Source organism: Haematobia irritans, chromosome 2 (genome assembly GCF_050003625.1).
Source record: "Haematobia irritans isolate KBUSLIRL chromosome 2, ASM5000362v1, whole genome shotgun sequence".
In the NCBI taxonomy this organism is placed as follows: domain Eukaryota; kingdom Metazoa; phylum Arthropoda; class Insecta; order Diptera; family Muscidae; genus Haematobia; species Haematobia irritans.
The window spans coordinates 190,773,866-190,791,432 of record NC_134398.1 but is presented as its reverse complement, the minus strand read 5'-3'; the positions used below and the strand labels follow the sequence as shown (position 1 = coordinate 190,791,432).

Genomic DNA, 17,567 nt, shown 5'->3' with positions numbered 1-17,567 from the left:
TTGAGCCTTTCCACGCTTCGGAGACGGTTCACCGGCCGCTGTCCACTCAGCCGAATGTCGATTGGACTCAGGAGTGTACACCCAGAGAAGGAATATGATCACCTCAAACATGTTTTAAGAGCAAAATGTTGTTTTTGGGTGGTGACCATGTAACATGGTTTTCGCAACCATGTTATTTTCTCGGATATCATGTATCTGATTTCGGCAAGCGAGAAAATAACATTTTAGTGTCAAACATATTACATGGTCACCATACAAAAATAACATTTTGCTCTTAAAACATGTTTGATATGATCATATTCCTTCTCTTCGTGTAGTAATGGAGCCATGTTTCATTCATTGTCACATATCGACGGAAATACTCGGGTGTATTACGAGTTAACAGCTGCAAACACCGCTCAGAATCATCAACACGTTGTTGTTTTTGGTCAAATGTGAGCTCGCGCGGCACTCATTTTGCACAGAGCTTCCGCATATCCAAATATTGGTGAATGATATGACCAACACGTTCCTTTGATATTTTTAAGGCCTCTGCTATCTCGATCAACTTCATTTTACGATCATTCAAAATCATTTTGTGGATTTTTTTTTTTGATGTTTTCGTCGGTAACCATCTCTTTCGGGCGTCCACTGCGTTCACCGTCCTCCGTGCTCATTTCACCACGCTTGAATTTTGCATACCAATCAACTATTGTTGATTTCCCTGGGACAGAGTCCGGAAACTCATTATCAAGCCAAGATTTTGCTTCCACCGTATTTTTCCCCTTCAGAAAACAGTATTTTATCAAAACACGAAATTCCTTTTTTTCCATTTTTTTTCACAATAACAAAAGTTGCTTCACAAAAGACGCTCTATCTCACAAACTAATTGACTTACAGACGTCAAATTTTGACACGAATCATTTGAAGGTTGGTTAGGTTAGGTTAGGTTGGGTGGCAGCCCGATGTATCTGGCTCACTTAGACTATTCTCTTCTCTCTTATCACTGAGTGCTGCCCGATTCCATGTTAAGTTCAATGACAAGGGACCTCGTTTTTATAGCCGAGTCCGAACGGCGTTCCACATTCCAGTGAAACCACTTAGAGAAGCTTTCAAACCGTCAGAAATGTCACCTGCATTACATTTGAAGGTTGGTACTATATAAAAATAATATGCATTTAATACTAGCGACGCCATCTATGTGTCAGACCGGGGACTTATCAGCCAACCTGTGATTTGGGATAAAACTTTATATATAGCCCCCAACACATTTGACGGATGTGATATGGTATCGAAAATTTAGATCTACAAAGTGGTGAAGGGTATAATTTAGTCGGCCCCGCCCGACTTTAGAATTTCCTTACTTGTTTTTTTTTTTTTTAATTTCTATGCAGATTTTGTTTTAATTAAATTGAATTTTTTTAAACTAACTGGTTTCACGAAAGTTTAAGAGATTAGAATTGTTAATTAGTAAATGTGGCTTCTGTATTTCCCCCCATACAACAGATGTGAAATCATAAAATAAGAATTATAATTAAGTTTATTCAAATAGTGTTTTTTATGATGTTTCTTTATTTGATATATGTAATATCCAAAAAAGGCTTGCGGCATACAAATCAATAATTTTTTTTAGATGGTTTGTCTAACCACGGTAAGCACCTTTACCGCCACCAGCTCCAGCAGTTGCAGAGGCAGAGGAAGCTGCATTAGCAATACCGCCACCAAATGCCTCAGCGTTTGAATTTGCACTTGCCAATGCAGTACCACCAGCTCCTAGTCCGCCTCCAACAAATCCTCCTCGCCCTCCTCCACCTAATCCTCCTTTACCATATCCTCCAGCACTTACAGCTGCTATGGCAAAAGCCAACAATAATAATACAGCAAAGAATTTCATAGTTCAGCAAAAGACAAATGACAACTGCTTATCGAAATTCCTTTAAATTGCAGTATTTATACATCCCCACAAAATTTTGTTTGTTTTGTTGTTGTTGTTGTTTTTTTTTTTTTTTTTTAAATTAGTGAAATTCAAACCAAAAACAAGTGAAACTAGAATCCAGAAAAAGCCAAGAAATTTGCTTATTAATTCTCAGTTTAATGTGGTACTTTTAGACTGCTCTAAATAATTAGACTTCCTAATTAAAACAAAGGAAATTTCCTGATGATTTTAAACCTGAATTGCAAACTTTGTAATTAGACTAAATTCGATGTGGCCTTTATATTAATAAACAAGAATAAGAAAAAAGCTCAAGTTGTGCCAAGTCCACTACACATTGAAAACATATGGTCTTGAAGTTTTTGCCCCTAAAATACGAATGTGAGTTTTGCATACACATTGAAAAAAAAAAGCTTGTCAGGTACCAACGAATTTGTCTTTATACTAAAGATTTTGGTATTGATTCCGAGTCAAAGAAGTTGAGAATTGAAGTAAGCATCCCTTCAAGACACAATTCTCTTTTTAATTTTGAGTTTTTCGTATTTGATACTAGAAAACAAATTTGAATGTATTCTTTTTTTTCTGATTTTATCTTCATATGCTAACAAAGTCCTTTAAAAGCGTGTTAAAGACAACTTAAATTTTCATATCCACTGAAAAAAATATGACCAAAATATTTCCAAGTAAAAAGTTGGTTGAAGTTGAAAATTGGTTCAATTATTAAAGTAATTCGTATAATTTATTTTTTTAGTCAAGATAGAAACATTAAGTTAATTAAGTCAATTATTGAACATTTTTAAAATTTTTAATTAAAACATCAATTGATATAATTAACTTCCCAGCAAAAAAAGCGTCGCCAAAAAAGTAGTGAAAATGTTCTTTTTGGATCCGTAAGTGGTGCAAAATTAGCGCAGAAGCGATGAATTCAGCATGGGCTTGCCATAGGACGGATGACCACCATTTCACCAACCGTTGCACTGAATATGCATCACTTCTTCAGGTGTGATCCGAATTCAGTGTTTTGGTTGTGAATTAAAAAAATTTGTGATATTTTGCCAAATAGTTAATTTTTATAATTTTTTATGATTTTTAATGCATTCTGACGCTAACCTGAAACTCTTGACCGCAAATATTTACAAAATTTCATCATTTTTCTACAATGAATTTAGAATTTTTTTCGACAAAATTTTTTATAATTTGTACCATTTTATTAATCCTTACTCTGTTTTTAACATATCTAAAACAAAAAAGTTAAAATTGCCCTTTAAAAATATGAAAAAATTATAAAAAATTGAATTAAAAGAACTTCCTGAGTAGTTAAAATAAAGAACATTTCTGGAAGTGCTGTTAAAGTAGTGCCTTTAGAAGTACTTCCAAATTTTTTTGCTGGGTTTTTAATCAAACTCGGAAGACTAAATCAGTTAAAACACAGGTGATGGAACATTTTTTACACCCTCCACCATAGGATGGGGGGTATATTAACTTTGTCATTCCGTTTGTAACACATCGAAATATTGCTCTAAGACCCCATAAAGTATATTCTGGGTCGTGGTGAAATTCTGAGCCGATCTGAGCATGTCCGTCCGTCCGTCCGTCTGTTGAAATCACGCTAACTTCCGAATGAAACAAGCTATCGACTTGAAATTTGGCACAAGTAGTTGTTATTGATGTAGGTCGGATGGTATTGCAAATGGGCCATATCGGTCTACTTTTACGTATAGGCCCCATATAAACCGATCCCCCGATTTGGCTTGCAGAGTCTCTAAGAGAAGCAAATTTCATCCGATCCGGCTGAAATTTGGTACATGGTGTTGGTATACGGTCTGTAACAACCATGCAAAACTTGGTCCATATCGGTCCATAATATTATATATAGCCCCCATATAAACCGATTCCCCGATTTGGCTTGCCGAGTCTCTAAGAGAAGCAAATTTCATCCCATCCGGCTGAAATTTGGTACATGGTGTTAGTATATGGTCTGTAACAACCATGCAAAAATTGGTCCACATCGGTCCATAATTATATATAGCCCCCATATAAACCGATCCCCCGATTTGGCTTGCGGAGCCTCTAAGAGAAGCAAATTTCATTCGATCCGGCTGAAATTTGGTACATGGTGTTGGTATATGGTCTCTAATAACTATGCTAAAGTTGGTCCACATTGCTCTAAGACCCCATAAAGTATATATATTCTGCGTCGTGGTGAAATTCTGAGTCGATCTGAGCATGTCCGTCCGTCTGTTGAAATCACGCTAACTTCCGAACGAAAAAAGCTATCGACTTGAAATTTGGCACAAGTAGTTGTTATTGATGTAGGTCAGATGGTATTGCAAATGGGCCATATCGGTCCACTTTTACGTATAACCCCCATATAAACCGATCCTCCGATTTGGCTTGCCGAGTCTCTAAGAGAAGCAAATTTCATCCGATCCGGTTGAAATTTGTTACATGGTGTTGGTATATGGTCTGTAACAACCATGCAAAAATTGGTCCACATCGGTCCATAATTATATATAGAGCCCCCATATAAACCGATTCCCCGATTTGGCTTGCCGAGTCTCTAAGAGAAGCAAATTTCATTCGATACGGTTGAAATTTGGTACATGGTGTTTGTATATGGTTTCTAATAACTATGCAAAAATTGGTCCACATCGGTCTATAATTACATATAGGCCCCATATAAACCGTTCCCCGATTTGGCTTGCGGAGCCTCTAAGAGGAGCAAATTTCATTCGATCCGGCTGAAATTTGGTACATGGTGTTGGTATATGGTCTCTAATAACTATGCAAAAATTGGTCCACATCGGTCCATAATTACATATAGCCCCCATATAAACCGATCCCCCTATTTGGCTTGCGGAGCCTCTAAGGGAAGCAAATTTCATCCGATCCGGCTGGAATTTGGTACATGGTGTTAGTAGATGGTCTCTAATGACCAAGCAAAACTTGGTCCACATCGGTCCATAATTATATATAGCCCCCATATAAACCGATCGCCAGATTTGACCTCCGGAGCCTCTTGGAAAACCAACATTCATCTGATTCGGTTGAAATTTGGTACGTGGTGTTAATATATGGCCTCAAACACCAATGCAAAAATTGGTCGAAATCGGTCCATAATTATATATAGCCCCCATATAAACCGATAGCTAGATTTGACCTCCGGAGCAGTGTTACCGTTGGAAATTTTGAAAAAGTCGCAAAAAAAGTCGCATACTCATAAAAAGGTCGCACAAAAAAGTTGCATAATGATAAAAAAGTCGCATACATTTGTGAAGTATTTTTATTACAAAAAATATTTTATAAATCAACACAAAAACAATAAAGGAATACTCCCTTTAACATAAAGGGATATTTCAGCAACTTATTGTATCATAAAATCCAGTAAAACGTAAACTTGCAATAACTAAAAAATTGATTTTTTTCTTTGTCCTAAAATTAGCAGAAATGTACGAGAACGCCATCAAGTGCCAATTTACTATCAGCCAATTAAAAGCAATCAATTAAAAAACAAAAATATTTATTTTTTTATACTACACTCCTAATTGACTCTGTAAATTATATTGCACCTATTATTTGTTTATCGCTAACTCTTTTTTATGGCCGAGTTCTGGCGTCTCACATTGTGGTGGAGAAGCTTTGAAATATTCAGTATCCACCGTAGAAACACATGTTGCTCTTTGGTCGAAACTGGGTTTGAATCCATGACCCTTCGTATACAAGGCGGGCCATTGCGGTGGCTTCGCGTTAGGTGCACGGTGATGAATTCCCACATATAAAAATTGCTTACAATTTAAGCACTTCCCTGTGCGACTTTAGTTGCACGCATGCGACTAAAGTCGCACATTTTACATATTTTAAAAAAGACGCACAAAAAGTCGCATGACGTCGAAAAGGTTGCAAAATGCGACTAAAGTCGCACAACGGTAACACAGCTCCGGAGCCCCTTGGAAGAGAAAAATTCATCCGATTCGGTTGAAATTTGGTACGTGATGTTAGTATATGGTATCCAACAACCATGTAGGAATTGGTTCATATCAGTCCATAATTGTACATAGCCCCCATATAAACCGATCCCCTGATTTGACCCCCGGTGCCTTTTGGAGAAGCAAAATTCATCCGATCTGGTTGAAATTTGGTACGTGGTGGTAGTATAAGATATTTAACAACCATGCCAAAAGTGGTCCATATCAGTCAATAATCATATATAGCCCCCATATAAACAGATCCAGAGATTTGGTTTGGAGCCACTTGGAGGAGCAAATTTCATCCGAGTCAGTTGAAATTTGTTACATTGTATATGGCCGTTAACAACCATGCCTAACTAGCTCCATATCGGTCTATAGTTATAACATATATATAGCCCTCAGATAAATTGATCCCCAATCACACAAAAATTGGTCCATATCAAGTTCATAATTGTATATAGCCCACATATAAGCAACCCCCATATTTCAATTCTGGCTCCCTACGTACCGTGCAACAGTCCATATCGATTCGTAATTATTTGTAGACTTACCTATACATACCTTTTTTGTCTAATATATACCACGAATGGAATAACTCACAATTTAGAAAACGATTTAAGATACCACAACCCAATTAATTCGATTGTGGATGACAGTCTTTCGTAGAAGTTTCTTCGCAATCCATGGTGGAGGGTACATAAGATTCGGCCTGGCCGAACTTCGGCCGTATATACATGTTCATAATATTATATCAAAATATTCATACGTGTACTGTATAAATTGGCGTTGTGATTTAGTTTTCAGGGTTTATACACAAGATTTATCATAGCATACCTTAAGGCGCAACTGTTGGAGGCTTAATTAAAATTAATATATTTCATCGTCCCTAAATTATGCTATGTTTTAGAATGATTATACAGCTAGGCTGATAACCTCTAGATGCTAGTGCCCGTATAAATAAGTTTATTGTAATTTGTAATTATAATAAATTAAATAATAAATAAAATAAATAAGATTATACAGTGCACTCACGGTAACGTGAACACCGCATAAAGTGAACACGCTTTTTACACCCACCACCATAAAAAGGTGATGGGGGTGTAATAAGTTTGTCAGTCCGTTTGTAACGAATCGAAATATCGATTTCCGACTATATAAGGATATATTCTTGATTCTTAATCAGGCAGAAATTCTAACACGATATAAGCATGTCCAGCTGTCTGTCTGTTGTAAACACGCTACAGTCTTCAATAATGAAGCAATCGTGCTGAAATTTTGCACAAACTCGTCTTTTGTCTGCAGGCAGGTCAAGTTCGAAGATGGGCTATATCGGTCCAGGTTTTAATATAGTCCCCACATAAACTGACCTTCCGAGTTGGGGTCTTGGGCTTATAGTAACGGTAGACTTTATCCAATTCGCCTGAAATTGGAAATCTAGGGGTATTTTAGGACCATAAAGAGGTGTGCCAAAAATGTTTTTCATGTTTTGACCGACCCATATAGACCGATCTCCCGATTTTACCTCTTGGGCTTCTAGCAACCGTAGTTTCTATCCAATTTACCTGAAATTGGAAATCTAGAGGTATTTTCGGACCATAAAGAGCTGTGCCGAAAACGGTGAATATCGGTCCATGTTTTGGTATAGCCCCCATATATACCGATTTCACGATTTTATTTCTTCGGCTTATAGAAACCGTAGTTTTCATCCAATTTGCCTAAGATTGGAAATCTAGAGGTATTTGGGGACCGTAAAGAGGTATGTCAAAAATGGTGAGTATCGGTCTATGGTATGGTCCCCATATAAACCGACCTCCCGATTTGGGGTCTTGGGCTTATAGAAATCTTAGTTTTTATCCAATTTGCCTGAAATTTTAAATCTAGAGGTATTTTATGACCATAAAGAGGTGTGCCAAAAATGGTGAGTATCGGTCCATGTTTTGGTATAGCCCCCATATAGACCGATCTCCCGATTTTTCTTCTTGCGCTTATAGAAGCCGCAGTTTTTATTCAATTTGCCTGAAATTAGAAATCGAGAGGTACTTTAGAACCGTAAAGAGGTGTGCTAAAAATGGTGAGCGTCGGTCCATGTTTTGGTATGGTCCCCATATAAACCGACCTCCCGATTTAGGGTCTTGGGCTTATAGAAACCGTAGTTTTTATCCAATTTGCCTGAAATTGAAAATCTAGAGGTACTTGAGGACCATCAAAAAGTGTGCCGAAAACGGTGAGTATCGGTCCATGTTTTAGTATAGCCCCTATAAAAACGATCTCCCGATTTAACTCCTTGAGTTTATAGAAAAAGTAGTTTTTATCCGATTTGCCTGAAATATTCTGGTATTTTAGGCTCACGAAAACCTGTGTCGGATTAAGTTTTTATCGGTCCATTTGGTAAGGCCTCCATATAGACCGATTTCACTTCTTGAGGGTATAGACGCACTGATCATGAAAATTGCTTAAAACTCAATGTAAAATTTTCAGATTTCACTTCTGGGGTGAAAGTCTACAGATTTAAGAATTCAAATCAAGACTTTATTTTATAATTTTCTTGCACACTTAACAGGTTGGCTGATAAGTCCCCGGTCTAACAAAGAAAAACACATTTTTTTTGTCAAAATTCGTTTTTATTATTCAACATAGTTCCCTTCAAGAGCGATACAACGATTATAACGACCTTCCAATTTTTTGATACCATTTTGGTAGTACTCCTTCGGTTTTGCCTCAAAATAAGCCTCAGTTTCGGCGATCACTTCTTCAGTGCAGCCAATTTTTTTCCCTGCGAGCATCCTTTTGAGGTCTGAGAACAAGAAAAAGTCGCTGGGGGCCAGATCTGGAGAATACGGTGGGTGGGGAAGCAATTCGAAGCCCAATTCTGAATTTTTGCCATCGTTCTCAATGACATGTGGCACGATGCGTTGTCTTGGTGGAACAACACTTTTTTCTTCTTCATATGGGGCCGTTTTGCCGCGATTTCGACCTTCAAAAGCTCCAATAACGCCATATATGTTACAAGAGATGTTAATGATTCCTCTAACACTCAAACAAAAATGGTTCTTATAAATCCAGAATCTGATAAAGTCTTCATAGACAAAATCTTTTAAATGTACTGGTTGAACTGCTCTGCTTGATCTGTCATCAAACCCCCCCTGAAATTTCAAAGGAAACTATACTATTGGATTCATGATGGTAGGTATTTAAGATTCGGCCCGGCCGAACTTACTGCTGTATATACTTGTTTATATTGCAAAATTACATCTTTGAATAAATCCATGCCGTGGAGTTGGGTATAGTGTGTTGGATTACAAAACAACAGGTCTGAGCTCGATTTCTCCTGGCGTCATAGAGATTTTCAAAGTACAAATTGTACCATAAATATAAACAGTGGTAGAGAAAGGGGTAGTAAAAGACCGAAAATACGAAACTAATGGCGTTTTCGATTCGCAAAAAATATGTTGCCTTGGTGTTACCCTACTTTTTTCCTCATTGCATTTTCGACCAAATAATAGCGTCATTCCAAAGTTATTATTAATTCCTAATATTGTGAGAGATACAGGATCCAACATCTATCACAGTGTTCTTCATATTCTGCTATCAATTTCGATAATGTTGCACCTTTTTTCCCAATCGAAATCGCCATAACTTATAAGAGAGAATAAAATCTATAAATAGATATGAGAGCAGCAATTTACTCGCTCTTTTTGATTATATTTATGGTAAACCTATTATTTTTGGAGAGCTGGTATGCCATCAACGAAGTACTTATTTTTCGACTGCTGGTATGCTTGCACCGAAGTACTTTCCTCCAATGTCATGCCTATGGAAAAGTATTACTGCTGAATATGTACGAAGAAGTTGTTACCTAATTTAGCGCAGGCATACTTGGTAATATGAGTTTTTGCTGGGATACCACTAACAAAGATTTATGTTATTTCCATTTCAAGCAACAACTCTTACAATATAATACAGAATTATCTTTTAATTATTTTATTATTAATTAATTATTTGATTTTTTTCTTCAAATCTGGAGTATGGCATATTAAAATAAGTCCCTAACCGACTCATCGTTTCCTACTTATTTTAATTTTTTTTTTTGTGTTAAGGCTAAAATATTCGTTTTGGGAATTCTTCAAATTTGGCCTCACACGTTTGAAGTCTTGCCAGTATGGTTGGAATTTGAATTAGTCATAGATTATGTGTTTGGTATTTCAAAGAGATTGAAGCGAATATCCAGACTATACATTTTTAAATTTAAATAATTCTACATTTGTTTTTTGCAATGCGATTTGTCAGTACTATTTAAATTGAATAGTAATTTCAAGAGAAAAATAATTTTTTTTGGGGTGATCGTATTCGTAGTGGTACGATTGCCACATATCTAGTTTTTCTGAAAAAACAGGCGATCATTGCCTAAGATCGTCTCAATGTCATGATCGGTCACATGACAATCTTGCATTATCAGTTGGCGCTCAGAATCAATGGTTTCCGGAACAACAACTGATTTTGGATCACGTTTACTAAATTTGTCTTGGGGTAAACTACGAGCTAGGTTGAATTCACCATACCACAACACTGGGCCTTAATAGAGCTTCATCGCTAAATATTTGATTAAGTTAATCGATGCACTGCTGTTGAGTTACCCCACGTTGAAAACATTTTCAATAAGTATGACCTAAAAAATGTTAAGCTTTACGATAGAACTCTTAGCTGATAAATTGCAATACCCAAATACAACATAACAAGTATATACGGCCGTAAGTTCGGCCAGGCCGAATCTTATGTACCCTCCGCCATTGATTGTGTAGAAACTTCTACGAAAGACTGTCATCCACAATCGAATTACTTGGGTTGTGGCAATACTTACCGATGGCAAGGTATCTTAAAACTTCTTAACATAGTTTTCTAAATTGTGAGTTAGTCCATACGTGGTATATATTGGACAAAAAAGGTATGTGTAGGTAAGTCTATATATAATTATGAATCGATATGGACTTTTGCACGGTACGTAGAGAGCCAGAATTGAATTATGGGGGTCGCTTATATGGGGGCTACATACAATTATGAACTTGATATGGACAAATTTTTGTGTGATTGGGGATCGATTTATCTGAGGTCTATATATAACTATAGACCGATATGGATCTAGTTAGACATGGTTGTTAACGGCCATATATTAGTACAATGTACAAAATTTCAACTGACTCGGATGAAATTTGCTTCTCCAAGAGGCTCCAAAACCAAATGTCGGTATCGGTTTATATGGGGGCTATATAAGATTATGAACCGATATGGACCACTTTTGGCATGGTTGTTAAATATCATATACTAACACCACGTACTAAATTTCAATTAGATCGGTTGAATTTTGCTTCTCAAAAAGGCACCGGAGGTCAAATCTGGGAATCGGCTTATATGGGGCCTATATATAATTATGGACCGATTTCGTCCAATTTTTGCATGGGTGTTTGAGGCCATATATTAACACCACGTACCAAATTTCAACTGAATCAGATGAATTTTGGTCTTCCAAGAGGCTCCGGAGGTCAAATCTGGGAATCGGTTTATATGGGACCTATATATAATTATGGACCGATTTCGTCCAAATTTTGCATGGGTGTTTGAGGCCATATATTAACACCACGTACCAAATTTCAACTGAATCAGATGAATTTTGGTCTTCCAAGAGGCTCCGGAGGTCAAATCTGGGGATCGGTTTATATGGGGGCTATATATAATTATGGACCGATTTCGACCAATTTTTGCATGGGTGTTTGAGGCCAAATATTAACACCATGTACCAAATTTCTGCCGGATCGGATGAAATTTGCTTCTCCAAGAGGCTCCAAAACCAAATGTCGGTATCGGTTTATATGGGGGCTATACGTAAAAGTGATCCGATATGGCCCATTTGCAATACCATCCGACCTACATCAATAACAACTACTAGTGCCAAGTTTCAAGTCGATACCTTGTTTCGTTCGGAAGTTAGCGTGATTTCAATAGACGGACGGACCCACGGACATGCTTGGATCGATTTAGAATTTCGCCACGACCCAGAATATATATACTCTATGGGGTCTTAGAGCAATATTTCGATGTGTTACAAACGGAATGACAAAGTTAATATACCCCCCATCCTATGGTGGAGGGTATAAAAATGTTAAGCTTTACGATAGAACTGTTAGTTGGCAGATTGAAATTCCCAAATATTAAAAGCAAACCTATATACAGAGCAGAGCGTATGATCTATCTACACTGAAAAAAATCATGCCCGGTTCCAAGGATTTTGTCTTTACTTTAAAAATTTTGGTATTGATTCCGAGCCAAAGAAGCGGATCATACAAATAAGAATATTTTTCGGACACAATTCTCTTTTAAATTTGAGTTTTGTGTACTAGCTTCTAGGAAGCGAATTTGTATTTTTCGCTTTTTCAGCTTTTTTTCTTGATATTCTATCAAAGTCCATTAAAAACGAGTTAACAACAACTTTATTTTCCAAATTAAGACTCGACTTCCAGTAGAAATTATGCTATGTTTCAAGTAAAAAACGCCTTTAAAATAAAGCTTTGAAAAACATGTCCTATTTTTGCTTTGTAGTCAAGATGCAAAAAAACAACAAATTTAAAGACAATTTCGTTAAATCTAAAGAATTTTTCTGAATTACTAAAGTAAAGTTGACCTTAGCCCAAACATTTTTTTTTTCATGTTATGATACCAATTTTTAAGTCAAATCACTTAATTGTAAGGACAAAACGACTTCATTGAAAAGTTTATCGACTTTTGGACAAGGAAAAAAAACTTTATATTAGAGAAATGCGTCTTCTATGCTAAGAAAAATTTGCATTAGTATTTTAAAGACATGAAATCTTCGACTTCACGACAATATTTTTTTCAGTGTAGTCTTGGAAAGAAGTTTTTCAATGGGAAATATAATTTCTCTTGTCCTTCGATTTATTCCAGGTTTGTGAGCTAGGATGTGCAATATTGGATTGGCTTCAGTAATGATCGATCTCTTTTACCTACCCATACAAGCATATCCAACACATTTTTTAATGAGTTTTAAGAAAAAGTGATCAAAATAAAGACAATGAAAACAAGTAAGGAAAGTCTAAAGTCGGGCGGGGCCGACTATATTATACCCTGCACCACTTTGTAGATCTAAATTTTCGATACCATATCACATCCGTCAAATGTGTTGGGGGGCTATACATAAAGGTTTGTCTCAAATACATACATTTAAATATCACTCGATCTGGACTAAATTTGATAGACTTCTACAAAATCTATAGACTCAAATTTTAAGTCGGCTAATGCACTAGGGTGGAACACAATGTTAGTCAAAAAATATGGGAAACGTTTAAATCTGAAGCAATTTTAAGGAAACTTCGAAAAAGTTTATTTATGATTTATCGCTCGATATATATATGTATTAGAAGTTTAGGAAAATTAGAGTCATTTTTACAACTTTTCGACTAAGCAGTGGCGATTTTACAAGGAAAATGTTGGTATTTTGACCATTTTTGTCGAAATCAGAAAAAGATATATATGGGAGCTATATCTAAATCTGAACCGATTTCAACCAAATTTGGCACGCATAGCTACAATGCTAAATCTACTCCCTGTGCAAATTTTCAACCAAATTGGGCCAAAACTCTGGCTATTAGAACCATATTAGTCCACATCGGGCGAAAGATATATATGGGAGCTATATCTAAATCTGAACCGATTTCAATCAAATTTTGCACATTTAACTGCACTACTAATTGTACTCCTAGTGCAAAATTTCAAACAAATTGGGCCAAAACTCTGGCTTCTAGGACCATATTAGTCCATATCGGGCGAAAGATATATATGGGAGCTATATCTAAATTTGAATCGATTTCAACCAAATTTGGCACGCATAGCTACAATGCTAAAGCTACTCCCTGTGCAAAATTTCAACCAAATTGGGCCAAAACTCTGGCTATTAGAAACATATTAGTCCATATCGGGCGAAAGATATATATGGGAGCTATATCTAAATCTGAATCGATTTCAACCAAATGTGGCACGCATAGCTATAATGCTAAATCTACTCCCTGTGCAAAATTTTAACCAAATTGGGCCAAATCTCTGGTTTTTGGGATCATATTAGTCAATATCGGGCGAAAGATATATATGGGAGCTATATCTAAATCTGAACCGATTTCAATCAAATTTTGCACACTTGACTATACTACTAATTGTACTCCTAGTGTAAAATTTCAATCAAATTCGGCCAAAAATCTGGCTTCCATATCGGGCGAAAGATATATATGGGAGCTATATCTAAATCTTAACCGATTTCAATCAAATTTTGCACACTTGATGTTTGCAAAATTTGGTATAAAAATCGGTATAAAACTCTGGCTGCTGGGTCCATATTAGTGCATATCGGGCGAAAGATATATATGGGAGCTATATCTAAATCTGAACCGATTCCTTCCAAAATCAATAGGGTTCTATTCTGACCCAAATTAGGAACATGTGCCAAATTTGAAGACGATTGGACTCAAATTGCGACCTAGACTTTGATCACAAAAATGTGTTCACAGACAGACGGACGGACAGACGGACATGGTTATATCGACTCAGGGACCCACCCTGAGCATTATTGCCAAAGACACCATTTGTCTATCTCGTCTCCTTCTGGGTGTTACAAACATATGCACTAACTTATAATACCCTGTTCCACAGTGTGGCGCAGGGTATAAAAAAAAATACAAACAATTATTGACAATGAAAATACATATGCCGTACACGTTGTCTTGGAACACTGGTAGACATGGCCTTCAGTGAATAATTTCAGACGCTGCAGAAACAAGTGAAGCAAAGCTGCAAACTGTGTTGTAGTTTTACGCGAATTAACGTCATCCTCTCAAGTTCAAGTAACGTCCATAACACCATCACTCCATTGGGCCATTCCATTCTGTCATTGATTTTTGTATTTATTGTTTTAAACATTTGGGTTCAATGATTGTGAACATCACAAATATTGTTTGGTTGGTGTCTTTGTGGGAGCTACTGCTCATTAACACTAATGATTAATATTCGATGACCGTATTTGCGATTACAACGCATCCCAATTGCTGGTCGGAAATACTAAACAAATGACAGACACCTCAAACATAGACGTGTTACACTTACGTGCGGTTAGTCATTTATCCCATCAATCCAATCCCAATCTCTGCAAACGACCCATATGCAAATGATCATTTCAATAAATGCTATCAATGAATGGTGTAGTTTTTTTTTCGTTTTTAAGTTTTTCTTTATTATAAATGCGATATTAAGGTTAATTTAATCGGATTATATTTAACGATGTTTAAACGATTGACAAAAATGTCATCGAGGCTAATGTTTTGATTGATTGTCAATTCATTTGGTTTGGGTAGTAGGTTGGTTTGGTGCTTAGATTTGAGATAAACTAAGTCTTACGATATGATAGCGTTTATTAATGAAATGCCATTGAATTTTTCAAAATTTGAATTTTCTAAGCAACTCCAATAGACATACACACAAAAAAATAACTGCAAATAAATATTAACAACTTTATTTGTATGTAAAATCTGCTGATGCTCAACAAATTTGTCTATTGAATATGAGACATATGTTGTTGAAATGCGTTTGTAGATGCTTGACGGAGGAAATAATATAAATATTCTGAATTTTCAACAAATTGTTTTGTTGCGAAATTAGTTGACTGCTATCGATATGAAAACAAAAACAAAAATACAAGACTGGTTACGCGCAAAGATTATAGAAGAGGAAGATGGGAGATTGGCTACTGAACCCATCAAACCATTTACCACATTAGTTTAATACTCGAACCAAACGCGTATACGACAAGTTTTGACATAACATTAAAATGCAAATAAAAAGAAATTAAGAGCACGAAATAAATTTCCATAAAGGGGAAAATGTAATTTTTTTGTTGTTGCCTAAAATTTAACATAGTTTCTCTCCCATCTTCCTCAAATCTATAATCTTTGGTTACGCGCTCATCGCTGAGAATATGCACGTCTGCTAAAAGAAGTATGCGAAGAACACCGTTAGAACACAATGAGGATGAGCACATGCACGTGTATGATAGCAAGCAAAGAGCTCACTCATCAGAGAATACAGATTAGCATTTATAAATGTCTGTGAAAAATTTATATTTTTCAATTTGGTAGTTTCTTAAATGTGTTTGTTGTATTAGATAATTAATAAAACCATATTAATATCGGGATTAGGGTTATTGCAGTTCTAATTAACTAGAATATATAACACTGGGCAAAAAGTTGTCAAAATGCTTGCTAGTTCCCCGTCCAAAAATAACATTTTGGTCATATTCCTTCTCTGCGTGTACTTAACAAAATATCTCTAAAATTGTTCCGGCAATTTTGCAATTTTTGTGCAATTGATAGCATAGTTCTGTCAATTTTAATTTCAATTTAATTTTTTGTCAATACACCAATAAATGTTACAGGTCATTGAACAAACCACATACAAATTTTTTCGTTCAAATTCAAAAATATTTGTTGAGGATTAAACGTAACGTTCAACAACAAATATTTTGTACTATTGGATGCTCAACAAATTACTTACAAATTATGTTATTGAGAAAACAAATTATTTGTTGCCCTCTGATGGTAACGAATGCTAACAACTTTTTTGTAGTAATGGTTATTAAAAGTACAAATTAGTTTGTTGCAGGAAAATTAACAAATTTTGTTATTGGTTTTCCAACAAAAGTTATTGGTTCTCAAACTTATTTTTATCTGTGTAGAACAAAAAGATTTTATAAGAGATTACTTAAATTGTGTGACAAATATGTATATTCAATTCTATTTTTAGAGCAAAGATAAGAGTTATTGTCATTGATAGCAGGGAAGCTCATCACCTTTGGAATTAAAATTGACAGTGCTACACTCATAAAAGTTTACTTGGATCCAAACATTTTGACCGTCCCTTAAGGATTTTGGTATTGATTCCGAGCCAAAGATTTGGCTTCTTTCAAATAAAGACATTTTTAACGACATATCTGGCTTTAAATCAAGGATCAATTAAAATAAAAGTACAAATCTCAAAAAAAAAAAAAATACAGATCTCATTTATCGAATTTGCATTCTCTTTTTCGCTGTACATCAATAAACAAATGTCAGTTTAAAAATCCAAAATATAACGGATACTTAAGAGTAAAAAATGTTTTCTTAATTTAAAAAAAAAAAAAAAACTTTACACTAAAGATGTTAAATCCTCAAAATCAATCTTATCCTATATTTAAAGCGTTTTTATCTCAAATCTAAAGATCCTATAGATTAGGTTAGGTTAGGTGGCAGCCCGATGTATCAGGCTCACTTAGACTATTCAGTCCATTGTGATACCACATTGATGAACTTCTCTCTTATCACTGAGTGCTGCCCGATTCTATGTTAAGCTCAATGACAAGGGAACTCCTTTTTATAGCCGAGTCCGAACGTCGTGCCACATTGCAGTGAAACCAATTGGAGAAGATTTGAAACCCTCAGAAAGATCCTATAATTCAATGTATCAGAGAACTGCTACCGGTGGCTTTTTATATCCTCCACCATATGATGGGGGTATATTAACTTTGTCATTCCGTTTTTAACACATCGAAATATTCTGCAAGACCCCATAAAGTATATATTCTGGGTCGTGATGAAATTCTG

The 17,567-nt window shown here is 35.8% G+C and overlaps 1 protein-coding gene across 1 annotated transcript; it reads right to left on the bottom strand.

Moving 5' to 3' along the window:
- Nucleotides 1–1,513: 1,513 nt before the first annotated feature.
- Nucleotides 1,514–1,873, bottom strand: LOC142224422 (uncharacterized). The gene has a single exon (XM_075294196.1). The coding sequence runs from the start codon at nt 1,871–1,873 to the stop codon at nt 1,622–1,624; it is 252 nt and encodes an 83-aa protein (XP_075150311.1). The 3' UTR covers nt 1,514–1,621.
- Between the last annotated feature and the right edge of the window lie 15,694 nt (nt 1,874–17,567).